The 27,800-nt window shown below is 43.7% G+C and overlaps 1 protein-coding gene across 1 annotated transcript; it reads left to right on the forward strand.

Moving 5' to 3' along the window:
- The first annotated feature begins 907 nt into the window (after positions 1 to 907).
- Positions 908 to 27,800, forward strand: SMLR1 (small leucine rich protein 1). The gene is made up of 2 exons (XM_073671224.1): positions 908 to 1,168; positions 24,248 to 27,800. Exons 1-2 carry the CDS (start codon positions 1,042 to 1,044, stop codon positions 24,358 to 24,360), a joined length of 240 nt encoding a protein of 79 aa, XP_073527325.1. The 5' UTR covers positions 908 to 1,041; the 3' UTR covers positions 24,361 to 27,800.

Consider the following 27,800-nt stretch of genomic DNA (forward strand, 5'->3'; position numbering starts at 1 on the left):
CTAGGCCTGCCTTTGAGCAGAGCTCCTACAGAGCCTCCGCTCCCTGTCTTCTCCTCTCACTGTACTTCATCCAGAACTAAGATGGTGCCCACCTTTTATACCTCCCCTCTAGTGTGAGCTCAGGTGACCAGCACCCAATGAGCTCCTACCTATGCTCAGAAGCCGTCCCCTTCTGCTCCTACATCACTGGGTTTTCCTCCCCCCTCCCCACTCCAGCCAGGGACATGGTCTGTCGTGCCTGCATTACTGTATAAATGGGAGCACCGTCGAGCTGTCCCCCGGAAATGGGGTGTGTGTGATGCATGCAGCTAACTGAGCCCTGGTCCATACTCCATCCTTACCCGGGAGTGGAATATCACTCCTCTGGCAGAGGTGCAATACCCCTGTAGCGGCCGAACCCTCGGGGCGCTACACTAAGCACCTCTGGGAACTCCTTCAAGATTGTTGGAAGACCATTTCCGGTGACTACCTCTTGAAGCTCATCAAGAGAATGCCAAGAGTGTGCAAAGCAGTCATCAAAGCAAAAGGTGGCTACTTTGAAGAACCTAGAATATAAGACATATTTTCAGTTGTTTCACACTTTTTTGTTAAGTATATAATTCCACATGTGTTAATTCATAGTTTTGATGCCTTCAGTGTGAATGTACAATTTTCATAGTCATGAAAATACAGAAAAATCTTTAAATGAGAAAGTGTGTCCAAACTTTTGGTCTGTACTGTATATATATTATATATATAGTGTGTGTATATTTATAAATATTGAGTAACGTGAAGTTATTGATTAATAGACTAGATTACCACGAAGAAAACATGTAATAAATGAAGTAAACAGTTGGTTACAGATTTGCTGAGAAAGTTAGTCAGGTTACTTTACAACCTTGTTTCAATCCTCTTACAAATCACAGGACAAATAGTACAAAGTCCTGATACAAGGCTTCAATTGTGGGACCAAAGGCCATTAAAAGAGATTGTCGACACAATGTATTGAGCCATCCACATAAGAAGCAGTAAGAAGGATTGAGTCAGTCTTCACAGACCACCATGGGACACATTATATCTGTGCTTGTCAGGGAGATGCCGATTACATACATATTTGGTGGGATCTTTTTACCTGTTGCCTTGCTGCTGCTTAGCCTCATTTTATATCTCAGGATACAACTGGAGGAAGGTAAGTAACTCAGAAACTTTGCAATTGTCATAGATAATCATAGAAGAGGAATACAGAAATGATGGGTCAAGTGCTCGTTTTCAGCATGTATATTTTTCATTATTAGGGATGTTCTAAAGTCAATCTGTCACCAAGGTTATTTTGACTCCTCGGAGAGTGGGATGACATAGTGATAAATCCACTGATCTAAACCTTGTGATTATTCTGTCTGTATTGACATCTCATTATTGCTGCTCGTTACCTATCCCTATAAGTGATTATTCTATATGATGAAACTTTTAACGTGTTACTTGAATTTGATGATACTTTATTTATTTAAGGTGTTTGCTTTTTGAGCTACTATTTGTAAAGGAGTAGGGGCTTTTCTGTAGGGGGGTGCAGAGGTAGCAGTCATACTTAGGCCCTGGAGACTCAGGGGGTCCGAGGCCTCTTTATCAGTAAGTAGACATAAGTATTATAAATGGCAAATGGTGGTGGAGACCCTGTTACATATTTTGCATTGAGGCCCAGTGGGTTCAAGTTACCCATTTGTGTAAGCACTAATAACTAATAACATATAAGTTTGCCAAATTGGGATAGATTTGATTCAGAAAATCATATTTAGATTATTGGGCTTGTCCGGTCTGGGAAGCAAGTCTGCAGTCAGTCTATGTGACTTCAGACTGCCGAATAGTGACAGTGACAATATGTGATGTGTATGCTGTTCTGATTCCTCTGTATTCCCCCTGTGAGTCGATAGTCATGTACCCTTCTATATGTGATTTGCATACTGGCGGTCACGTGCTGACTAGTCTCATTCATGTTCTTTAAATGAAAGAGAATCGAGAGAAGGGCGGGTGTCTAGTAAGCACATGACTTTAGGTATGGAAATCAAAAATCTAACGGTATGTGACTATCGACTCATTGGGGGCATATAGAATAATCATAACAGTGTCAGACAGAAGTGACTACAGACTAAGCTTCTTACACCAGACAACTCCTTTAATTCCGACTTCAGAGAGGGCAACGGGACTAGATGACAGATGGCTTAAATTTCAAAGAAATATTTGTATCAAAAACACATCAGCAATTGTTATTTCAGCAAGGAAGTTCTTTTGAGTTCATTATTTGTTTTTAACAGAAACCAGGAAAAAAACGTTTAAGGCTTGTTCACACATGTCAAGCATGCTCTGGAATACAAATGGAAAATCCACAACATATTACATTAGCTGCACTCTGGATGAAATTTCATAAAATCTCATTCACATGCTGCAGAAAAAAATTGCATCATTAATTTATCAGAGCTGCAGTTTTCACATCTGCTGCATCCCATTTTAGGCTGTAGCCATTGATTTTAGATTTTATGCTTTGCAGTGAAATCTCGTGTAAATCCAGAACATTTTTGCAGCAGAATCTGCAGAAGTAGGTGAGGAATTTGCAGTCGTAGAATATTCTGCAGCAGATGCGCCCTGTACAGTAAATGTGTGGCGCCCTGCTGCGCATTGGTGCCACAGATCCCAGAGGGGTGCATGGACGGACTTCTCCACAAGAGGCCCTCATAGCATTCATACATCTCCACCTCAGACCAGCAGATGCGCCCTGTACAGTAAATGCAAGGATAGTGTAATCGAGATTTTAAAAATCTCATCGATAAGTTGCAGAAATTTTCTAAGTGGAGATTTGCATGTAGTGCGGATTCTTTCATTTAAAAAGGTTAATAGCCGCAGTAAAATCCACATCTATTTTTATAGAAAAGTCTGTATGTAGATTTTACAGCTGATTTGCAATGGGTATTTGCATTATGTCCAATGTGCAATCTGTGGTGGGAAATTCTACCCTGTATATCACTCTAAACTTTGCACTGCACCATAAGAATAGATTTCTTCCTTAAAGCTAAAAGCTCAGATGGTTATCTTTATTATATTTATTATCTTTATTAAGTTATTTAAGAAAAATATTTTCTGAGCTGTTGCAACAAAAATCATCTGGTTATATAAGGGAGAATTCTACAGGTCACAATGCGCATCATTATACCATACAGCTGAGGTGGGGAACCTTAGGCCAGTGGGTCATTTACGGCCCTCGATGACCTTTAATCCGGCCCCAGGACAGATTCCCAGGAACCGCAGTGTTTGGGCCGGCAGCTGTATTTTGCCGGCCCATTAATTTCTTCTTGCTCTGTGAGCACGTGCACGGAGTGTTCACTACTGAGTGCTGGGGCGCGTGCAGTGAAAGATTACGTCCTGACACCAGTGCCAGCATTAGGACGTACTTTGTGGGTGGAGTTAGCGTGCCATTTGTACAGCCCCCTAAGGACGGTATAAATATCCAAATGGCCCTTGGCAGAAAAAAGATTGCCATCAGAGGTTTTCTGGCACCCAGGGCAAGAATTCAGTATGGCGCCCACCCCCCCCCATCCACAAGCACATATGCGACTTGCACACTTACAGTCACATGCCGATGAGCTGCTCTCCTAATTCTCTCAGTGTTCAGTGAAAGAGAAGCAGGAAGAGAAGCTCGTTGTCACGTGACCATAAGATTGAAAATCACATATGAGTGAAGTGACCATTTGATGACTGCTGGAACAACTTTTGATGACTGCTGGAGCAACTTCTGGCACTCTGAAAGACAGAAATACAATTGCTCACTGGGAGCCGAAGCGCTGCACTTTCTGTGAGCCGGCTGTCACCTAGACAGTTGGCTCAGGGGACACTCAACTTCCAGTCTGGGGGGCGGCAAAATTCAGCCACCGGGGAAAACACCTCAGATCACCGCATTAGGCAGCCGATGGTGCTCCCTGCCAGCTGTGCCCAGGGCAGATGCCCCGCCTGCACCCCCCTAGATACGCCTCTGACTGCCATACGGTATCATGCCTTACTCTTACTAAGAAATACGATACATGATTTAGTACAAAAACTGGCAGCACCATCAAGTGGTTGTCTGCCAGATTATTGAGAATTGAGACAGGCATACTGAGCATGTAGGTGTATGGGGTGATGGGAGAATAGCGGTTTGTCAGCTTAAAAGGGTTGTACAAAGTTTGAAAGGTATCCCTATCAATAGGATAGAAGATACCTTCTCAATTGTTGGGGGGGTGTGTCCGTTGGGACACTCCCTTCCCCCAATCCTGAACACAGGACACTGAAGAGCCCCCTCTGAATAGAGTTGAGGTGGAGCATGCACACTATTACTCCATTCATTTGTTAATGGGACCACCAGAGATAGCCTAGTGCTGCATTCAGCTGGTCTTCAGCACTTCCACAAGAATGAATAGAGCAGTATTGTGCATACTCGACTTCCACTTTATTCAGAGGGGGATTTTCAGAGCCCCATTTTCGGGATCGATGGGGGTCCCGGCGATCATACCACCAGCAAACGAAACAGGAAGTTATCCCCAAAGTTATCTTCCAAATGTAGTGAGCTGGCAGGCTCTGGCTGTTCGGTGATTATTGATATAGAGCCTGTTACAGAAGTGATTACACAGGATGATGTTGCCACCTTGTGGCCAGAGGTTGCACCTGCGCAGGGTGTGATGACAGAGCAAAAGACTGAGCCTCCTGTGTCCGGCCCTAGAGAGTCACGTGACCAAAGTGGGAAGCAGAAAAAAGCGCGCGAGGAGTTTGCTGTGGGCTGTGAAAAGAGCCAGGACGGTGTGCAGGCCCTCGTGCGTGGCGCAGGAGAGACTCTCAACGGGATTTCTTTTACCTGACACCATATCCTCGGGGCCTTCCCCAGCTTCTTCACTGCTGAGGGATACTGCTATTACACTCCCTGCTACTGGAGTGTGGACTACATAAGGGATCCACCAAAGCTGCTATCCGGATCAGAGAGACTGTAAGCAGGACCTCTGGCGAGAGGCCGAAGTATTCCCTCCTTTCAGCGAAATTTGTTGTTCCTGTTTTCTTCGGCTGGGACGCCTTCCTGCAAAGACAGACAGGCCTGCGACGGGGGACACATCCTTCTGGAGTAAAGGACTGGTAACGTGTGAGTAGGGACAGTGAGGGTCAGCTTATAAGTACACGTTATTGCTGTGCATATTTACGGTTGTCATTTATTGTGTTCTGCTATGTTAAAAATGTATACAAGTAAAGATACGGTTATCAAGATAGAGTCTGTGTGTGGGGATCTTGCTGGGCCAGATTATAGATACCAATGCGCGGCCTTGCCCGCAGTCACTTCACAAACTTGGTGCGACCTCTTTAAGCTTAAAAGCTTATGTGGCACTTCATAGCAGGATATAAAAAACAGTATCTACAGGCTTATGTAGCACTGCAGAGTGGTATATAAAAAATGGTTAACCAGTGAAGAAACTTGCTAAGACTGAATGAAAACTGCCTAATTGCCTAAAGAGAGAGCATAAATGACAGGGGATAGTGTTCTGTGTATGAAGCTCTGAGTTTCTGGCTCTAGTGTAAGATCGTACATCAATAGCTGCTGACCTTAATCAGAGAGCATTGTACACATAGAAGACGCCATTTGCAGTGGGATTTTGCTGGACAACAATTTATACTTGTAATCAGGCTGTTTTGCGCTTCAGCCACAATCTGATATTACACTCCAATGGTTACCATCCAAGTAGTCCACGTCAAATTATGCAGGCTGGGGGTTGATATAAATTGATCATCTCTTCAAATTTTCAGTAAAAATAAAGCATCTGCTTGAATAAAAGGAAAATTCCTCCTGAAAAATGAATTTAAAGAGGTTGTCCCCTTTCAGAAAATCTGTTATAAAAAAAAAATCAAACTGTGCTGTACTCACTGTTCCAGGGTCCAGCACTGAGTCTCTGCCACTGCCCCCAGGGTCCAGTATTATTTGCGGCGCTGATTTCACAGTAGAGTGCCAGCCAATCAGTGAGCTCAGCGGTTCTAATTACATGGGCAGAGCTGCTGAGCTCACTGATTGTCTGCAGCACTGTTGTATGACATTAGCACCGTAGTCAACGGGAACAATGGCAGGGACTCAAACTCAGGGAGGTGTGAGTATGGCACCATTTGTGTTTTTTTTATATTAAACTCCACCCAAGAACCAACATTTTCTGATAGAGGACAATCCGTTTAAGATGCTGATTGCTCAGTATGTGAAAATATAAGATATTTATAATATAAGATATTTATAATAAGACATTTTAATAGGGGAAATTTAGACTTATTTTAACGACTATCATTGAAATCACTGCATGCTGCACAACGGGGTGCAGATGTAATTTTTGCAGTGTTGTGTTAGTGATGCCAATTTCTGTTGCCCCATTGTGACTATACCCTAATTAGTGAGGACAATTTACCTACTGCAGGTATATCCTTTCTATCAAGAGGGAAGTATGGTCCATAGCACTATGCATTACGATCTCCGCGCTTTCTTTAAGGAGAACAAGTCTAGGTTCACATCTGTGTTGGAGGCCTTGTCATATTCTCTATGAGAAAATGTTGTTTTATTTTGCCATACCTCTTCCTAAAAATGTAAATCAACATTAAAGAGAACCTTGTAAAACTGTATTTACCTGCAGATATAGGGGTAATCTGCAGGTAAAGAAGCGTTAAGCCACGGCCCCACTATCAGTATTTGGTCAGTATTCGGTCAGTATTTTTTCTCAGGAGTGGGAGCCAAAACCAGGAGTGGGTGATAAATGCAGAATTTGTGACTTGTTTCTATTATATCTTTTCGCTATGTGCCCACGTAGCGTTCTTGTAGCGTTTTTACGGCCGTGAAAACGCCGCAAAAAAGCTTGTAAAACTGTCTGCCATGCAAAGCAATGTGAATTCGGGTGTACATGATGCGCTAATTAGCGCATCGAATTCGCATTTCTATTGCGATTACGCTGCAAATTCGTGGCCATTGAGGAACATTGAAACGCAGTAAACCCGCAGGTATATGTGGATTTGCTGCGTTTCAATTAAATTCAATGGCCGCGAATTTGCAGCGTAATCGCTGTGCGTGTGGTACCCAGGATGAAGAGGAGACTACAACTCCTATTCATCCCGGCTACCACGCGGTGAAAAAAAAGAAATAAAAAAGTTAAAAATATAAAAAACCTGTATACTCACCTCTCCGGTCTCCTCCCGGCGGCGATCCTCTCTCCTCTGCATCCCACGGTGTACTGGCAGGACCTGCGGTGACGTCATTTAGTCAGCTGATGGTCACACGACCGCTGACGTCAGCGGTCAGGTGATGGTCGCGTGACCATCAGCTAAATAAATGACGTCACCGCAGGTCCTGCCAGTACACCGCGGGCCGCCGAGGAGAGAGGATCGCCGCCGGGAGGAGACTGGAGAGGTGAATATACAGGTTTTTTTATTTTTAACTTTTTAATTGTTATCTCATAATTATACATGGATTTACTATAACATATAAGGAGGGATGACTGATCATCTAATTCGGACCACAGACCAGAACACTAAACTAATTCAGATCCTAGGGCCTAGGCCATATCTGGAAATTAATTCAGATCATGAAACAGATCCATAAATCACTTTAGACCTCAGACCAGACCCATTAAAGTAGAGGCCCAGTCTGGATTCTGCGCTGATTAAAGAGAATCTGTCAGAAAGATCAACCATCCTAAGCCGTCTATATCGGCATGTAAGTCATAGAAAGTGGAATAAAATAATATCTTGATATCCACATTTTTCTTTCGTGTACAGTGGGTACGGAGTGTATTCAGACCCCTTTAAATTTTTCACTCTTTGTTTCATTGCAGCCATTTGGTAAATTCTAAAAAGTTCATTTTTTTCTCATTAAAGTACATTCTGCTTGAAATGTGATATTTTAGTTTTTCGTTTTTAATAAATTTGCAAAAATTTCTACATTTCTGTTTTTTTCAGTCAAGATGGGGTGCATAGTGTACTTTAATGAGAAAAAAAATGAATTTTTTAGAACTTACCAAATGGCTGCAATGAAACAAAGAGTGAAAAATTTAAAGGGGTCTGAATACTTTCAATACCCACTGTACATGAGCTGTTCTAGGCTATGAGCCAGACACTGATCTGCATGAGAATCTGCCTCCAGAGCTTATTATACATGAAGGTGGAGATACCAGTGTGATGTGTAATGGCCGCTCTCTGCTCTCCTGATCTCACTGCACAGCTGTGTGTGATTATACCTGACATATCTGCAGGTTCCTCTCAGCTTCCAGCTCACAGGCAGGCAGGGCTGTAATATTGTTACAATACAGCAGAGCTGTGAGAACTGCAGCTGCTAACATGTTTGTTATGAGACAAAGTTCAATTCTTCTGTTCTGTGTTAGTTACTTGTCTCACACTGGTAACACATCCTTCCATTAAAATAATCTATAGAGACAGATTCTCATGCAGATCAGTGTCCAGCCCATAGTCCTGAACAGCTCATTTACATACATGATAAACGTGGATTTTGATCGCAGATATCAAGGTATAATTTTATTCAGCTTCCTGTGACCTACATGCCCATATAGACGGCTCAGGAGGGTTGATCCTACTGACAGATTCCCTTTACTCAGCGCAGAATCCAGACTGGGCCTCTACATATACGTACAGATGCTTCTCACAAAATTAGAATATCATCAAAAAGTTTATTTATTTCAGTTCTTCATTACAAAAAGTGAAACTCATATATTATATATAGTCATTACAAACAGAGTGATCTATTTCAAGTGTTTATTTCTGTTAATGTTGATGATTATGGCTTACAGACAATGAAAACACAAAAGTCATTATCTCAGTAAATTAGAATGATTAACAAAAAACACCTGAAAAGGCTTCCTACGCATTTTAAAAGGTCCATTAGTCTGTTTCAGTAGGCTCCACAATCATGGGGAAGACTGCTGACTTGACAGATGTCCAGAAGGCAGTCATTGACATACTCCACAAGGAGGGTAAGCCACAAAATGTCATTCCTAAAGAAGCTGGCTGTTCACAGAGTGCTGTATTCAAGCATACTAATGGAAAGTTGAGTGGAAGGAAAAAGTGTGGTAGAAAAAGGTGCACAAGCAACCGGGATAACCGCAGTCTTGAAAGGATTAAGAAAAGGCCATTCAAAAATTTGGGTGAGATTCACAAGGAGTGGACTGCTGCTGGACTCAATGCTTCAAGAGCCACCACACACAGACGTATCCAGGACATGGGCTACAAGTGTCACATTCCTTGTGTCAAACCACTCATGACCAATAGACAACGCCAGAAGCGTCTTACCTGGGCCAAGGAGAAAAAGACCTGGAGTGTTGCTCAGTGGTCCCAGGTGTTGTTTTCAGATGAATGTAAATTTTGCATTTCATTTGGAAATCAAGGTCCCAGAGTCTGGAGGAAGAGTGGAGAGGCACACAATCCAAGCTGCTTGAGGTCTAGTGTGAAGGTTCCACAATCAGTGATGGTTTGGGGAGCCATGTCATCTGCTGGTGTCATGCCATGTCATGCCACTGTGTTTTATCAAGACCAAAGTCAGCGCAGCCGTCTACCAGAAAATTTTAGAGCACTTCATGCTTCCCTCTGCCGACAAGCTATTTTGGAGATGGAAATTTCATTCTCCAGCAGGACTTGGCACCTGTCCACACTGCCAAAAGTACCAATACCTGGTTTAAAAACAAGATTATTGTTAGAACCTTGCTGTTAGGTTTTTTTTCCTTTGCTGGTCACATGACCTTGTTGGCCTATTTAATCCTGCTCCGCCCTTCTGGCTTTGCTGGACTTCATTGTATATCTACTTTCTAGCTAGCCTGTGCTCTGTATCTAACTCTGTTAGTTTGCTTGGTCTACGGACCTCTATGTTCTATCTATTTTGTTTGTTCGTCTGTCTGCTACTATTTCTGTTAGGAGGTGTCCCATATTCCTCCCAGTCCTTAGTACTTGTAGGGATTCCCTCCTCACATCTATAGGTCTCCGTACAGACTAGATTAGGACTTTAGCAGGTCTGATCGCAGGATCAGGTTCCCTGTTACATCGTAGGGATTCAGCTGAGTCTTATAGTAGGGACAGATCTCCTCTCTTTCCTTAGCTTTGGTAGCAGAACATAACAGTAAGTCCAGCCTGCAAATTCTCTAAGGAAAGATTTTTTTTTTTTTTTTTTTTTTTTGTTCCATCATGGTGTCGGTTCAGGATTTGGCTAAACACCTGCAGGGACTCTCTCTGGAAGTGGCCGAGCTCCGTCAGCACGTGAGTAACTGTCCTGGAGCATATTTCTTGGAGCCTAAGGTATGTTTGCCGGATTTATTTTTTGGTGAACATCGAGAATTTTTTTCATTTAAAAATGCTTGCTTATTGTATTTTCATTTGAGACCCAAGTCCTCTGGGGATGAATCCCAGCACGTAGGGTTCATAATGTCACTTTTGCGCAAAGAGCCTCAGGAGTGGGCCTTTTCTTTGCAACCTAGTGATACATGCTTCAGATCAGTGGATAGTTTTTTTTCTGCTTTAGGACTATTATATGATGATCCTGACCGTGTGGCATCAGCTGAGACTGAGTTGAGACGTTTAAAACAAGGATCAGGTAATGTCGAAAAATATTGTACTCATTTTCGTCGTTGGTCCACTCAAACAGGGTGGAACGATTCTGCTCTGAAAAGTCTATTTCTTGCTGGGCTCAGTGAAAGGGTTAAAGACCTGCTAATTGCTTATCCTACACCTGAGGATTTGCAACAGGCTATGCAATTAGCTATACGGGTGGATAGAAGACTGCGTGCTAGGGTTAATGAGAGCAAATCCTCTGCTATGTCAGTTTCTGGTTATGATAATGTGTGTACTAACAGTGGTGAACCGATGGAGATTGGATCGGTGGCACCTCGCTCTCAAGAAAAAGACCGTCGTTTTTCAGAAGGCTTGTGTTTCTATTGCGGAAAATCTGGTCATTTGATTAAAGGCTGTGAGCTTCGTATGAAGAAAGAAAAAAAAATGGTCAGTCACGCCCGTATTGCCTGTTTAAATTCCAAGGGTATATTTTTAGCTGCTTCCACGATTGCTCAGGAAAAATTAATGGAATTTCGGGTGTTTGTTGATTGCGGGTCTACACTGAATGTAATTGATGGGGGATTCGTGGAAAAACTCAATTTAAAACCTGAACCTTTATCATCCCCCATTGCTGTGGTTTCTGTGGATGGCTCCCCTTTGAAGAATATTACTCTCAAGGTCAGTGAATTTCCTCTCACTATTAATGGTGTTCACCATGAGAAATTGGATTTGGTAGTTTTGAATAACTTGCCTTCTCCAGTAATATTGGGTTTGCCCTGGTTAAAATTTCACAATCCTGTACTGGATTGGTCTACCAGTGAAATTAAATCCTGGAGCCATAAATGTTATGACAAGTGTTGTAACGGGCGTATTGCAGCTTTGGATAGGGGAGAATTGCCTGTTCCTATTCAGGATTTTTGGAGAGTTTTTTCTGAGAAGGAATCGCAGGTTTTGCCTCCCCATAGAGACTATGATTGTTCTATTGAATTTGTCCCTGGAGCGACTCTTCCTAAAAGTCGTTTATTTAACCTTACCATTCCTGAGAGGAAGGCTTTGGAGGAATACATACAGACAAGTTTGGCCGCCGGTCACATTAGGCCCTCTAAGTCTCCTGTGGCGGTTGGATTTTTTTTTGTAAAAAAAAAAAGGACGGCGGTTTACGTCCTTGTCTGGATTTTCGTGAGATTAACAAAATTACGGTACGCAATCCTTACCCACTGCCATTGATTCCTGATCTGTTTAACCAGTTATTGGGGGCCAAGTGGTTCTCTAAAATTGACCTTAAGGGGGCATACAATCTGTTGCGCATGAAGGAGGGTGATGAATGGAAGACTGCTTTTAACACTCCTGTGGGTCATTTTGAGAATCTGGTTATGCCTTTTGGTCTTACTAATGCTCCTGCATTTTTTCAGAATCTGATTAATGACATCCTTAGACCTTTGATCGGTAAAAATGTGGTTGTGTATTTGGATGACATTTTGATTTATTCGCCAGATCTGGAGTCTCATTGGCGGAGCGTGCGTGAGGTATTACAGTTATTAATGGACAATTCGCTTTTTGCTAAGCTGGAGAAATGTGAGTTCGCTGTACAGAGAATTAGTTTTTTGGGCTACATTATCTCCAGCAAAGGTTTTGAGATGGATCCGGTTAAGGTTCAAGCTGTGCAGGAATGGCCTAGGCCTATTGTTTTGAAATCGATACAGAGGTTTTTGGGTTTCGCCAATTACTACAGAAAATTCATAAAAAATTTTTCTAGTATTGTCAAACCTCTGACTGATCTCACCAGGAAAGGTGCTGATGCGGTTCAGTGGTCTTCTGAGGCCATTGAAGCTTTTGTGTATCTCAAGGAGAGGTTCACCTCTGCTCCCATCCTTATGCAGCCTGATGTTACTAGGCCGTTTTTGATTGAGGTTGATGCTTCCTCTGTGGGGGTTGGCGCAGTATTGTCTCAGGATAACGGGGATGGATTACATCCCTGTGCCTTTTTTTCAAAAAAATTTTCGGAGACTGAACTGAATTACGATATTGGTAATCGGGAATTATTGGCTATTAAACTCGCATTTGAACACTGGCGCCACTTCTTGGAAGGTGCGGAATTTCCCGTTCAGGTTCTTACGGATCATAAAAATCTGATATATCTTGATGCTGCCAAGCGCCTGAATGCCCGTCAGGCTAGGTGGGCACTGTTTTTCTCGTGGTTTAATTTCTCCGTTACTTACATCCCTGGTACTAAGAATGTTAAGGCGGATGCCTTGTCTCGCAGTTTTTCTCCCATAGTCGGTGCTGAGAAAGAGGAAAACATTTTACAAGAAGGTGTTGTGATAGCTGCTTTAGACTCCGTTTTGGAAGATGAGATTCTTAAAGCTCAGGAGAATGCCCCATCTAACACTCCTCATGGGAGGTTGTTTGTGCCTGGGACCTTTAGGAGAGATTTGTTTGTTGAGTGTCACGAATCTCGGTTGGCAGGTCATCCCGGAATCTCTGAGACCAAGAGACTGGTGGGTCGCAGTTTTTGGTGGCCTGGATGGCAGAAGGAAGTCATTAAGTGGGTGCGCCAATGTACTATATGTGCTAGATCTAAGTCCTCACATACTCCTGCTGCGGGGTTGCTTTGTCCTTTGGAGGTCCCCAGTGCTCCTTGGACACATTTGGCTATGGACTTTATAACTGACCTTCCCTCCTCTGAGGGTTTTACTGTCATCTGGGTGGTCGTGGACCGTTTTAGCAAGATGTGTCACTTGGTTCCCTTCGTCAAACTGCCCTGCGCTAAAACTCTCGCTAAGGCCTTTGTCAAGGAAATTGTCAGACTTCATGGCGTTCCTACTGACATTGTTTCTGATAGGGGTCCTCAGTTCGTGGCTCGTTTTTGGCGTGCCTTTTGTGACAGGTTGGGAATTCATTTGTCGTTTTCGTCCGGATATCATCCTGAATCTAATGGCCAGACAGAAAGGAAAAACCAGGATGTTGAGCAGTTCTTGCGTTGTTTTGTGGCAGACAATCAAGAGGGGTGGTCTGAGTTTCTGCCACTTGCCGAATTTGCTCTGAACAATCATACATCTTCTTCTGCTGGTTGTTCACCTTTTTTTTGTTGTTCTGGGAGACATCCGTCGTTTGGGTCGTTCTCCAAGTTGGGATCTGCCGTGCCTGAGGAGGAGAATTTTTCCGGTGATTTGGAAAGAGTTTGGACGGATGTGCGTGGTAATCTTCAGGAGGCCAACAGAAAATCTAAAGACTACTTTGATAGGAAACGACAGGAGGTTTTGTTCGCTGTTGGTGACATGGTTTGGTTGTCCTCTAGGAATCTGCGGTTGAGGATTCCTTCTAAGAAATTGGGTCCCAAGTTTGTAGGGCCCTTTAAGGTGCTTCAGGTTGTCAACCAATCTGCTGTTAGGTTGGAGGTTCCTACCTCCTGGAGAATTAATCCGGTCTTTCATGTCTCTCTGTTAAAAAAAGCTGTTGTGTCGGATGGTGACGCCTCTGCCTCTGTTCCTCCGGTGGTGGAGGACGGGGAATATGAAATTTCTCGCATCCTTGACTCTAGACGGTATAGAGGTAGTTTGCAGTATCTTGTGGCCTGGAAAGGTTTCGGACCCGAGGATAACTCTTGGGTGAGGTCAGATGATGTTTCCGCGTCCAGACTTATCAGAGCGTTTCACAGGAGATTTCCTGATAAGCCTGGTCCTAGGGGATCCGGAGGATCCTCTTAGAAGGGGGGGTACTGTTAGAACCTTGCTGTTAGGTTTTTTTTCCTTTGCTGGTCACATGACCTTGTTGGCCTATTTAATCCTGCTCCGCCCTTCTGGCTTTGCTGGACTTCATTGTATATCTACTTTCTAGCTAGCCTGTGCTCTGTATCTAACTCTGTTAGTTTGCTTGGTCTACGGACCTCTATGTTCTATCTATTTTGTTTGTTCGTCTGTCTGCTACTATTTCTGTTAGGAGGTGTCCCATATTCCTCCCAGTCCTTAGTACTTGTAGGGATTCCCTCCTCACATCTATAGGTCTCCGTACAGACTAGATTAGGACTTTAGCAGGTCTGATCGCAGGATCAGGTTCCCTGTTACATCGTAGGGATTCAGCTGAGTCTTATAGTAGGGACAGATCTCCTCTCTTTCCTTAGCTTTGGTAGCAGAACATAACAATTATCACTGTGCTTGATTGGCAGCAAACTCGCCTGACCTTAACCCCATAGAGAATCTACGGGGTATTGTCAAGAGGAAGATGAGAGACACCAGACCCAACAATGCAGACGAGCTGAATGCTGCTATCAAAGCAACCTGGGCTTCCATAACACCTCAGCAGTGCCACAGGCTGATCGCCTCCATGCCACGCCGCATTGATGCAGTAATTGATGCAAAAGGAGCCCCGACCAAGTATTGAGTGCATTTACTGAACATACATTTCAGTAGGCCAACATTTTGGATTTTAAAATCATTTTTCAAGCTATTGTTATAAAGTATTCTAATTTACTGAGATAATGACTTTTGTGTTTTCATTGGCTGTAAGCCATAACCATCAACATTGGCAGAAATAAACACTTGAAATAGATCACTCTGTTTGTAATGACTCTATATAATATATAAGTTTAACTTTTTGTATTGAAGAACTGAAATAAATTAACTTTTTGATGATATTCTAATTTTGTGAGAAGCACCTGTACTTACTTACCCTCCTCCGCATCCGGCTGTCAGGATCCAGTGCGGAAGCTCACAGGGCTAAAGAGGAGTCCAGAACCTAGGCATGCACTGTAAGTATAATCATAAAAGAGCAGCCTTTATCTATCAGATAAAAATGTGCATTATGGTTTTGAGGGAATTCAATTGCCCCTCCCGCCACCCCTGGTACATATGATGACGTGAAGATACAGGACTAAAGTCTGATTGAACTATTGGGAATTTGTCATGTAATTTTCTGTTCTACAGTCTGTCCGGCCAGGTTCAGACAAGCGTATGCAAAATAGTCAGTTTTTCATTCAGAAAAAAACAGACGATTTTTCATTCATCTCGCCATCCCTATGCCATCCATTTCTGTGTTTTTCACATCAACAATTTAATAACTAATAAAAGACAAAATACAGTTTCAGTTTCCTATCTTAATAATTGCAATAGACCTATAAAAACAGATGCCATTTGGGTGGTAACCCATGTGTGATCCTTTTTTGACTTATAATTGGTGATTCTGATTGGAAATATGGATCAAAGTAGCACATACCGCATTTTTTACATGCAGTCCATAAGTCCGTGTATAAATATGTTCATGTGAACTGCCACATTGACTTACATTGGTAAATGTTCTGTCCATAGGCTACCCTGTTTTGCATATGGACAGCACACAGATAATTAATAGGCTTGATTGAAAACTTAAAAAAAAACCTCAAATAGCCAGAATTGCTGTTTTACGATCAACTTTGGTCTCCAAAAGATAAAAAAAAACTGAATAAAATGTCATCAAAAAGTTGGGAGGTTTAATTGTCATTTTTACCACACAGTGAACGCTGTCAAAAATATAACCCACAAAACAATAGTACAATTGTTCTTTTTTTTCCAGCTTCACCCCATAAATAATTTTATTTCTGTTGTCCAATAAATTCTATGGTAAATTTAATGGTGTCATTAAAAACTACACCTTGCTCCACAAAAAATGAAGCCAACATACAGCTTTGTGGATGTAAAGAGGACTTATTTATAAACAATAGTAAATAAACTTTAGTGTTTATTGAGATTAAATAATCCTATTTTCTACTGAGGTCTCATCAGCAATACACCTCCCTTAGAACGGTCGCTCAGCACTAATGCCATTATGTTAAAATTGCTGGATATAAAAAAGCCTGATCACTGCCAATGTGAGTTGGAGTGATATAGGAGCAAATTCCAAATTCTCTTGTGTTCTTGTCCATACGTCATTTACTCAACATTGCACTAAATATATACAGGTGCATCTCAAAAAATTAGAATATCATCAAAAAGTTAATTTATTTCAGTTCTTCAATACAAAAAGTGAAACTCATATATTATATAGAGTCATTACAGAGTGATCTATTTCAAGTGTTTATTTCTGTTAATGTTGATGATTATGGCTTACAGCTAATGAAAACCCAAAAGTCATTATCTCAGTAAATTAGAATAATTAACAAAAAAACACCTGCAAAGGCTTCCTACACGTTTAACAAGGTCCCTTAGTCTGTTTCAGTAGGCTCCACAATCATGGGGAAGACTGCTGACTTGACAGATGTCCAGAAGGCAGTCATTGACACACTCCACAAGGTCCTAGAGTTCCAATTTTCATTTGGAAATCAAGGTCCCAGAGTTAAACTGTTTTCGAACGGTTACCGTTAACAGTTTAGTAAAGAATGCGACAGCACTAAGTTAGTGCAAAGAGCCAGATCTCTAGAAATCTCACTCTTTCACTGTGAGTGGGTCTGCGGAGAGTTGTGTGATCCCGCAATCTGGAAGTTTCGACCTGACTTTTGATAGAGTCGTTTTGGGGGACATTACGGATGTCACACCATTAACTCCCATGCTTTTTTAGCACTGTCCTACTCACTGTGTTCACTGCTCTGCTCCTCCCAGTGTCATGCAGGCCATCGTGCTGAACTGCCTCTTACAGCACTCCCAGCACTGCTGCAAAATCTCCACCTGGCTATGGAGGCATAGCCAGACTCTGAAGAGATTTAACCCGTTGTGCCCTGCAGAGTTTAGCTTCCTGGCCTATCCCCTGACAGCAGGGGATATATTAGGCAGCTCCTCCCTCCACACCTTGCCAGAACATAAGTCCCTAGTTTCAGTTTGTCTCTAGTAATCTGTCTAGGTGAATGTTTGTTTTGACTCTCCTATTACCAACCCGGTTTGTTCACTCCTTGTGTCTGACCTCTCTGCTCTTGACCCCGGTTTCATATTTTAATCCTGTGCTGCCCACTTGGACCTCGGACTGTCTGACCACATCTCTGTCTCTGCCCTCTGTGCTTTGTTTTGTGCCTCTGTCTCCTTAAACGGGTGGTCCTGAATCGCTTCTCTAAGTCTCATACTCCTTCCTCAACTTCTGCTCCGCAGGGTCCCTCGAATGTGTTTGAAGTAAAGGACACTCTGGATTCTAAAAAAGTTCAAGGAAGGACCTTCTATTTAGCTGATTGGAAGGATTTTGGTCCTGATAAGAGATCTTGGAAGCCTGCTGAAAACATCTGTGCCCCTACCATTCTTGAGAGGTTTCTCCATTGGTCTGGCAAAAAAGGAAAGGTTGTAAGGGGGGTACTGTTGCGACGGTAACTCAAGCACTTTCTCAGACTGCATTCACCCCTCTGCTCCTCCCATTGTCAGGCCATCATACTGAACTGCCTCTTGCAGCACTCCCAGCTGTTATGACTGTATAATCACACTCACACAGGTTATATACAAAACAGGAGAGACAAACACATGCACCCAACAGGTCCCTGTTCAGACTAAGACAGTCCCTAATCTGAATCTGAATTGTTGGCAGCCTAAGTATACGCATTGGTGCCCCCACTCAACGTCAACTTACCCTGAATGTCCTTAACTGCCCCCTCTCTATAAAGAATGTGCAAAACTAAACAATCTATAATATAACCGGAGATGCGTACCTCTGTCTGAAGCCTTTATAGACTGCGCAAGTGCGACACGCCTGCGCAGTCTGGGTCCAGACAGAAGAATGCATGGAGGCGTTACAGGTAAGAGGAGTGTGTACGGTGCCGTAGACACTGAAAGCATACCGCGCTCCGGCGCCATACTTACATACTTACCTGACCGGGAGGAGCGTTGCCGCGGCGCCTCTCTTCTTGCCGGAGACCGGGGCAGGGGTGATGTGTCGAAATCGATCGCATAGCTCTATTCGGTGCCATTTTACTGAAGACACATTTACAGTGTGTCTTCAGCAAAATGGCGTCGGACAGCGCGGTATATGCATGCACGTACTCCAGCGCCGCACTCTTCCTCCGGCCTGCGGCACAACAGGACGCAGCAGTGCTGGAGCACAGGGAAGAAAGGTATGCATAAATGCATACCAGGATTGGGGATGAGGGGACCATGCATACCAGGATTGGGGGACGACGGGTGCCATGCATACCAGGATTGGGGGATGAAGGGTGCCATGCATACCAGGATTAAGGGATGAGGGGTGCCATGCATACCAGGATTAGGGGTGAGGGGTGCCATGCATACCAGGATTGGGGGAAGAGGGGTACCATGCATACCAGGATTGGGGGATGAGGGGTGCCATGTATACCAGGATTGGGGGGTGAGGGGGGACATATATACCAGGATTGGGGGGTGAGGGGGACATATATACCAGGATTGGGGGGTGAGGGTAGACATACATACCAGGATTGGGGGGTGAGGGGAGACATACATACCAGGATTGGGGGGTAAGGGAATCATGCATACCAGGATTGGGGGTGAGGGGTGCCATACATACCAGGCTTGGGGGGTGAGGAGTACCATACATACCAGGATTGGGGTGTGTGGGAAGCCATACATACCATGATTGGGGGGTGAGGGGACCATGCATACCAGGATTGGGGGTGAGGGGACCATACATACCAGGATTGGGGGTGAGGGGTGCCATACATACCAGGATTGGGAGGTGAGGGGAGCCATGCATACCAGGATTGAAGGGTGAGAGGAGCCATACATACCAGGATTGGGGGGGTGAGGGGACCATGCATACCAGGATAGGGGGTGAGGGGAGCCATACAAACTAGGATTGGGGAGTGAGGGGCCCATGCATACCAGGATTGGGGGGTGAGGGGACCATGCATACCAGGATTGGGGGGTAAGGGTTGCATTGCATACCAGCATTGGGGATGAGGGGTACCATACATACCAGGATTGCGGAGTGAGGGGTGCCATGCATATCAGGATTGGGGGGTGAGGGGGTACCATACATACAAGGAATGGGGGTGAGGGGAGCCATACATACCAGGATAGGGGTGTGAGGGCACCATGCATACCAGGAATGGGGGGTGAGGGGAGCCATACATACCAGGATTGGGTGGTGAGGGGCCCATGCATACCAGGATTGGGGGGTGAGGGGAGCCATACATACTAGGATTGGGGGGTGAGGGGCCCATGCATACCCGGATTGGGGGGTGAGGGGTCCATGCATACCAGGATTTGGGGGTGAGGGGTGCCATGCATACCAGGATTGGGGGGTGAAGAGGCCATGCATATCAGGATTGGGGGGTGAGGGGAGCCATACATACCAGGATTGGGGGGTGAGGGGCCATGCATACCAGGATTGGGGGGTGAGGGGTGCCATGCTTACCAGGATTGGGGGTTGAGGAGGCCATGCATACCTTGGATTGTGGGATGAGGGGTGCCATGCATACCAGGATTGGGGATGAAGGTTACCATGCATACCAGGATTGGAGGTGAGGAGGCCATGCATACCAGGATTGGGGGATGAGGGGGCCATACATACCAGGATTGGGGGGTGAGGGGCCCATGCATACCAGAATTGGGGGGTGAGGAGGCCATGCATACCAGGATTGGGGGGTGAGGGGAGCCATACATACCAGAATTGGGGGGTGAGGGGCCCATGCATACCATGATTGGGGGGTGAGGGGTCCATGCATACCAGGATTGGGGGGTGAGGGGTGGCATGCATACCAGGATTGGGGGGTGAGGAGGCCATGCATACCAGGATTGGGGGATGAGGGGTGCCATGCATACCAGGATTGGGGATGAGGGGTACCATTCATACCAGGTTTGGGGGGTGAGGGGTGCCATGCATACCAGGATTGGGGGGTGAGGGGACCATGCATACCAGGATTGGGGGGTGAGGGTTGCCATGCATACCAGCATTGGGGATGAGGGGTACCATACATAGCAGGATTGTGGGGTGAGGGGTGCCATGCATATCAGGATTGGGGGGTGAGGGGGTACCATACATACCAGGAATGGGGGTGAGGTGAGCCATACATACCAGGATAGGGGTGTGAGGGCACCATGCATACCAGGATTGGGGGTGAGGGGAGCCATACATACCAGGATTGGGGGTTGAGGGGCCCATGCATACCAGGATTGGGGGGTGAGGGGTGCCATGCATACCAGGATTGGGGGTTGAGGAGGCCATGCATACCTTGGATTGTGGGATGAGGGGTGCCATGCATACCAGGATTGGGGATGAAGGTTACCATGCATACCAGGATTGGGGGTAAGGAGGCCATGCATACCAGGATTGGGGGATGAGGGGGCCATACATACCAGGGATTGGGGGGTGAGGGGCCCATGCATACCAGAATTGGGGGGTGAGGAGGCCATGCATACCAGGATTGGGGGATGAGGGGTGCCATGCATACCAGGATTGGGGATGAGGGGTACCATGCATACCAGGATTGGGGGGTGAGGGGTTCCATGCATACCAAGATTGGGGGGTGAGGGGACCATGCATACCAGGATAGGGATGAGGGGTGCCATGCATACCAGGATAGGATGGGGGCAGCACATAACAGAATGGGGGAACAGAAAGGGGGAACAGGATGGGGGCAGCGCAAATACCAGGATGGGCGCAGCACAAATACCAGGAGGGGGGCAGCACAAATACCAGGAAGGGGGCAGCACATACCAGCATGGGAGCTCATTTACCAATAAAAATGCTCACCACACGGGCGTAGTACGGGTTCAATAGCTAGTAATAACTAAAAAGTGAAATACACAAAAGTCTAAGTACGAAGCACAGGCATATGAGCGTGTTCACAGACACACAGGAAAGATGGAAGAAAATAAGAACAACCACACAAAAAATGGAATACGTGGACAACCTCCCAGACCCCAAATGTAAAAGAAAGGAAAGGATACTGGGGAGGAAGACAAACAAACCGTAGTTAAGGCAACAGGAATTAACCAGGTAAAATAATCCCTAGCTGAGGAGCTAGATCTCCAAACACCATCTGTCTTGAAATATAGTCAGCAAAGAAGGCTGGTGCAAGGTGAGTATAAATAGCCCGTCCTAAGATATGACAGAACCAAATAGGGAAGTGAGAAAAACGTGAATAGAAGCAAACCAAAGAAAGGAAAGAAAAGACAAAAGAACCATCAGCAGTTGGACAGAGACCAAACAGGCTGTAGCTCAGCAGAAAGGGAAACTGACCACACAGCAAGAGAACACTGGATCAAGTCCCAAAACTGAGACATGACACCAGCACTGCTGCATTCCCCTGTTGCTGGAGAGTCTCCACCTGGATTTAGGGAGGCGTGGCCAGACTCTGCAGGAATTTAACCCACTGTGTCCTGCAGAGTTTTGCTTCTCTGGCCTATCCCCTGCTAGCATGGGATATATTAGTCAGCACCTCCCTTCATACCTTGCCTGAACTTAGGTTCTTAGTTTCAGTCCGTCTCTAGTAATCTGTCTAGGTGCATGTTTGTTTTGGCTCTTCTGTTACCAATCCGGCTTGTTCACTAGTTTTGTCTGACTTTCCGCTCCTGACCCCGGCTTCATATTTTGATTCTGTGCTGCCCATACCAACCTTGGACTGTCTAACCACACCTCTGTTTCTGGCCTCGGTGCTTTGTTTTGTGCCTCTGACCCATAGGTCAGCTGCTGCAGGTCCGGGCATTGCCCTGGATTGGCACCTGGTGATTACTCTAACAGCCCAAGTCTATCCTCACCATCAGAGGCTCTAGTGAAGACCATGTAGTCAGTTATGGCCTCCAGGATAAGCCCGGCGAGTGACACAGTGGATCCATACCCACCGCCGTCAAAATGGACACCAATCTGGGGCAGCCCACTCTTATTAAATAAAAAGCTCGGCCCCAGATTGTTGACAGGTACTCTTTACAAATTTTAAAAAATGAGAATTTAACATTAGAATTGAGTTTAAACATTTTTTGGGAGCTGCCTGGCTATTTGTTATCATCATGGTCCTATTTACATATACTAGAAGCCAAAGGATCAGAACTTACTTGCTTTTCTTCACTGTATAGGTATCCCACCAACTGCACCCACTGTCTTAGATCTCTAGTGCTCTCAGCAGGACTCCCAAACATGATAGAGTGGAGCGTTATATGGTCTGAATGAAATATCTTAACTGGATTTATACTGTCTTTGGTACACACAAGAGACTATGTTGTCTTTTTGTGTAGATCTAGTTTTCTGAGAAAAAAAAAGCTTGCTGTCATTAAAATGTAATACCAATGAGCAAAGCTTGTATCAGTTCGAGTCCATCCTAAATCAATTAGTCTGTCAATAGAACTTAGCTGGTTAAATGGGTTGTCCAGGATTGATATCAAAGTCTTTGGGACCATCCACCATTTTGTTGTGGTTTTTTGGCTGTTGGTCTTTTTCCCCTGTTGTTGGTTTGGACTAAGGTCAGGTGATTGTATCACCCTTTATTACCTAGCACCTGCCTCCTAGTCCTTGCCGGACAACAGTGTTAATCCGCGAGAGTTCTGGCTAGGAGGTTTGGAAGTAGTACTTTCTGTGTTTAGTTTTGTGCAGTTCTTGGATCCTCTAGTTCTGCCTGCTGAAGATTCCTTTATTCCCTTTTTCGTTTCTGCAGCTGCCTCTAGTTTCCTGTTAGGAGGTCACCTGTTTGTTTTTTCCAAGTCCTTAGTTCTTTCAGTGTCGCCTTCCCCTCTTCCTTTAGGTCTTCTTTTGAGTTTAGTCTAGGAAACGTTGGTGGGTCTATTCGCTAGGAATAGGTGGCCCACTCCACCATAGGGCTTCAGTCTAGACCTAGTGCAGGGACAGCTTTTCCTTCTTCTGAGCTAGTGTGGAGTTGCAGTTTCGTAACAGGATGTGATTAAGATAGTGGTTGGAGGAGGTGATTCCCCCCTTTTTTTTCCCGTTTCCCAATCCCTCTCCTCCTCTTCCTCTCCCCATCCCAGCGTCTTGTATCCGTCATGTTCATAATATTTACATTGTTATCTCATGGACTTTTTTGACCTAATAATGACTTCTTTATTTTCTGTTTTGTTATTTTAGTACACTGATGAAGGTCATATGCAACTTAAACGTTTGTGTTTTGTACTATTATTTACTTCATTAAAATCAAAAAAAAATATTTGAGTCTCCGATTGCTGGGTTTTGTTATATATTGATATTTGGCTTGGTACCTTACCCGTGCACCAACCTATACCAGGGGTGCGATAAGTTTATTTACAAACGATTCCCTGGTATGGCCAGTGCGAGCAGTCATATGCCAACTAAAGTTGTTCAGATTCTCTTAATTCACTTCTATTGAGAAAAGCCAAATGAGAGAAGTCGGCACATGATTGCATACATGCAGTTGTGTGACGCTCCCTCGATCTGACAATACCAGAGGATTGTGGCAGTGGGCACATCGTATGCTTTCATGATTCAGAAGTCTGCAATCAAACTTTGCTTTCAAACCTGGTTAACCATTTTAAGCTGAAAATTGATATTTCTCAATGGGCCATATGGCTTGATTCTTTTGGTTAGGTTAGTGAACAATTACAAGGAATAATAATAATGATCATTACAGTCTGAGATTAGATTCCTGTATCATGTTCACAACTTCTCTCCAGATAAGTGCAGATAGGTGGGGAGAGTCTGTGGGGGGCTTCTAAGGAATCTGGATACTTATTGCACTATCTGCCCATCAGAAACACATTTGATGACACTTGTTTCACCTAGTACAATAACTCGAATAAAATGTCATTTCTCTATGATCAGAATATCAAATTACAAATTGCCTCATAAATGATTATTTTTTCCACAGTTAATGAAGAGCTTGCTCAAATCCGTGCCCCAAGAGATTCTCTGCGGGATTACTACCTTCAGTATGAGTGGTTAAAGTCATCCAAGAGCCAACGTCTCAAGAAGACTTCTTAATCCAGATTTTACTTCATACAGAAGGACAGCGTATATAATGTAAAAGCTGCTAACACATCACAAATCACTGGGGAAAAAATAAGAATCTAAAAATGACCGCTCAGAGCCCCAAGGGGAAGAGGTGTTGCCAATTAGGATGCCTTTCCTGGAAAAAACTCTGCTCATATGAGACTTGAAAGCTGGATCTGTCTGAAAAAGAACACATGGCGATTTTCCCGAGGTTACTGGCGATGCCTGTGGACCAGGACATGCTGAAGTCATTGGAAATCTGCTTCTTTGCTTGTTATGCTGCTAGAAAATTGCACATATATGCAGTTACATAAGAGTATCCATAGCTGTAAGACAAGAACAAAACAAAGCTATTATAAGCTACGGCCTCAGTCTAAGGACAGCATCAGGGGTTTTTTTTGCTAGTAATAGTTTATAGTGATCGTCATGTACTTTTCCAGCCTTCATATTCTGATAAAGCAGCCCCATGGATTTCATGACACACTTACCTATTTCAGTTCTAACAGTATTATCCTAGAATCACTTCACAAGAGCGATAAGTCAGAGGGGAAACAATTATCTGGCATGTGGTGGCACAAGCACTAACCTAGGAAATATAAAATGTATCAGTATGATTACTTTTAGGCCATGTTCACACGTTCAGCATTTGGTCAGAATTTTACATCAGTATTTGTAAGCCAAAACCAGGAGTGGGTGATAAATACAGAAGCGGTGACGTGTTTCTATTATACTTTTCCTCTGATTGTTCCACTCCTGGTTTTGGCTTACAAATACTGAGGTAAATACTGACCAAATACTGAGCGTGTGACCGTGGCCTTATATACAGAGAAAATACTGACTATACAGCCAAGTGGGGGCATACCATATAGACAACCTGAACTCTTAAAGGATTAGTTCTCTTTTTCTGTTTCAGGAGCAGGCTTTGGGGATGGGCACTCCTGCTTGAGTGACAGTTCGGTTTAGCAGCATCACTGAGCTGCTGGCCCAAACTGTGCATTCCAGAGACTACCATATGCAACAGCTTTGTTTCTGCAGCATCAGAAGTGCCGTCCACTGAAGCTAATCAGGATTAAGAGCCATCCGTGTACTCCAGAAATCCCAACTGGCCACAGCGCAGTGCTTACAAGCTCAAAAGGAAAGAGCTTGTAAGCACTGCGCATGTTCAGCCATTGATGAGCCGATCCTCTTGGCAATGAGCAGTAATCAAAAAAATAAAATAGGAGGAAATTGGAGGCAGGGATAAATAGAAAATAAATTGCAAACTTGGTAAGGAACTCCCTTTGTCTCACATTAATAAGGTGAGCTATTCAGATCTGATAACAAAAGAAGCCCATATTATGTTCCTCTATATGCCTCATTATAGATTGTGGTTTAGACATTTTTTTGCTCCTTATCTAACAGATGACATAGTATAGCGAAAAGGGGTAGGGCTTAACGAAAACCTTAAAAAGTGTCTAGAGATGCTCCACATTTATCATCAAGCATGAGCTTGATAGAGCTACCTCATTTTAGGGCTGTTTTGCTCTAACTGGCCTACTCATCTAGCAGTTAACACTAGTTTTGAGGTGTAAAACTTTTTGAAATGTTGCAAAATGTTTGTAAAATATGCAGTTGCACAAAAATGTTGCAACTTTTGGCGTTTTTATACCAGTTCCAGCAACTTTTTGAAAAGTGGTTGTGGAAAGGGGGCATGGTTGAGCAACCAACAAATTCATCATCATTTTCGACAGATTACACACCAGAGGGACTGGCGAACATTTCTTTTGGTAGTGCAAGACAGTTAAAAAAAAATGTCACAGAAGTAAATCCAGCTCACCATCTGCAGTCCCACACTTCTGGAGCACGGATAGCACCTGGGCAGGGCACAACATCCAATAGAGAAAGCAGAAAAATCCAGCTCACAGGTAAAGAGCAAAAAAGTGCATTTTATTTTCTAAGGTACATGAAGCAAAGATTAAAATTGTGTATTCACAAAAAAGAGGATGCGGGCATCTTTCGACGCGTTTCGAGCAGCAAGCGCTCTTTGTCAACTCTTGCATGTACCTTGGAAAATAAAATGCACTTTTTTGGACTTTATATGTGAGCTGGATTTTTCTGCTTTCCCAGTTAAAAAATGTGCCAAATTCATTAAGAGGCAAATAATGCTTCTTAATAAGCACACTTTATTATGAATGGCATTTTGAGCTCAAGTATTAAGCAGAATTAGTAAATTTGCCTCTTTGGCTTAGAATGATTGATCAGTTTGGTTTCATTGTGATGACCTTTATGTTAAGATCTGATGCAATCTGCAAATCAGGTCTTTTTTACAGATGTGAACATAGTCAAACAGAGCGACTTCCCCCTTATGTTGTGATGGGAGTCTCAACAACTGGACCATCACAAAGCAACTTTAGCCAGACTGTTGGATCCTCTAACGTAGCAACTTTCCAATTTCCTCCTGCATAATGATGCTGATCAGTAGACCATCCTACTGCATAACATCCATATTTTCGAATAAATCATATGGACAAGGTTTGTTGTGAGATAAACTGTATGCACCAAAGCAGAGGTGCCACCCGTTTGCAAATTCCTGAATAGTTTGTATAGAGAACTTGACAATTATCGTTTTACAGATCACATTTTGACATGCACATTATACTCTTTATAGTTGTATATTCCAAAAATCTTTACCATCAAGGTAACATTTTATCTCTTAATAGCTGCTATTAGAAACAGGCTGTTTGGTGTTCTGACCTGTTTTTTTATATTTTAACTGTGTAGTGAGTTTTATGAGGGGGTTTATAGGGGTGTATGGGGATACAAAAACACAATGTTTATCTTGATGATGGGGGAAATGTTTGGAAGTTAACATATAGCTGTGAAATTCTGTTCAATTATTCTAAAGCTGAAATGTCTACATGTGGTTTTTTCCTGCAATCTAGATATCCAGAATAAAGTATATAAAGATAAAAAATCTACCTTGTTATTCAATTATAAACTTTAGATTTGATTTAAGAAATTTGACCATTGTATAGAAAAGTACTGATGGGGCACCTGGTTACATGAAGGACAGTTGTTGATAAATATAGTTATGTCTGCTATATTCACAAGGGAAGTACCCCACCACCTCATCGTGCACCTCTCATTAGTGATTGAAGGGCTCCTGGGCATTAACACCACCCTGACTAAATAATTGAGCAAAGCTAGGCAACTGTAATATATGTTCTTCCTTACTCTATAAATGTATTTTAATTAAGAATAATACTTTTATCATTGATTTTTTTATGTTACCAAAACCCTGGAGTGTCTCCTAAACTGATCCAATCTGACATTGGGTGAAAAACAAGGCCTGTCTTTTAGTGATTTCTAAGTGGCAAGAATTTATTTGTACAGAAAATTCTAGATATGTACACAGAGATACCTTTGCAATCTGTTATGCTCGGTAAGTAATA

This window comes from Phyllobates terribilis, unplaced genomic scaffold, assembly GCF_046119375.1.
Source record: "Phyllobates terribilis strain yellow unplaced genomic scaffold, ASM4611937v1 Scaffold_3__8_contigs__length_932513732, whole genome shotgun sequence".
NCBI lineage: Eukaryota > Metazoa > Chordata > Amphibia > Anura > Dendrobatidae > Phyllobates > Phyllobates terribilis.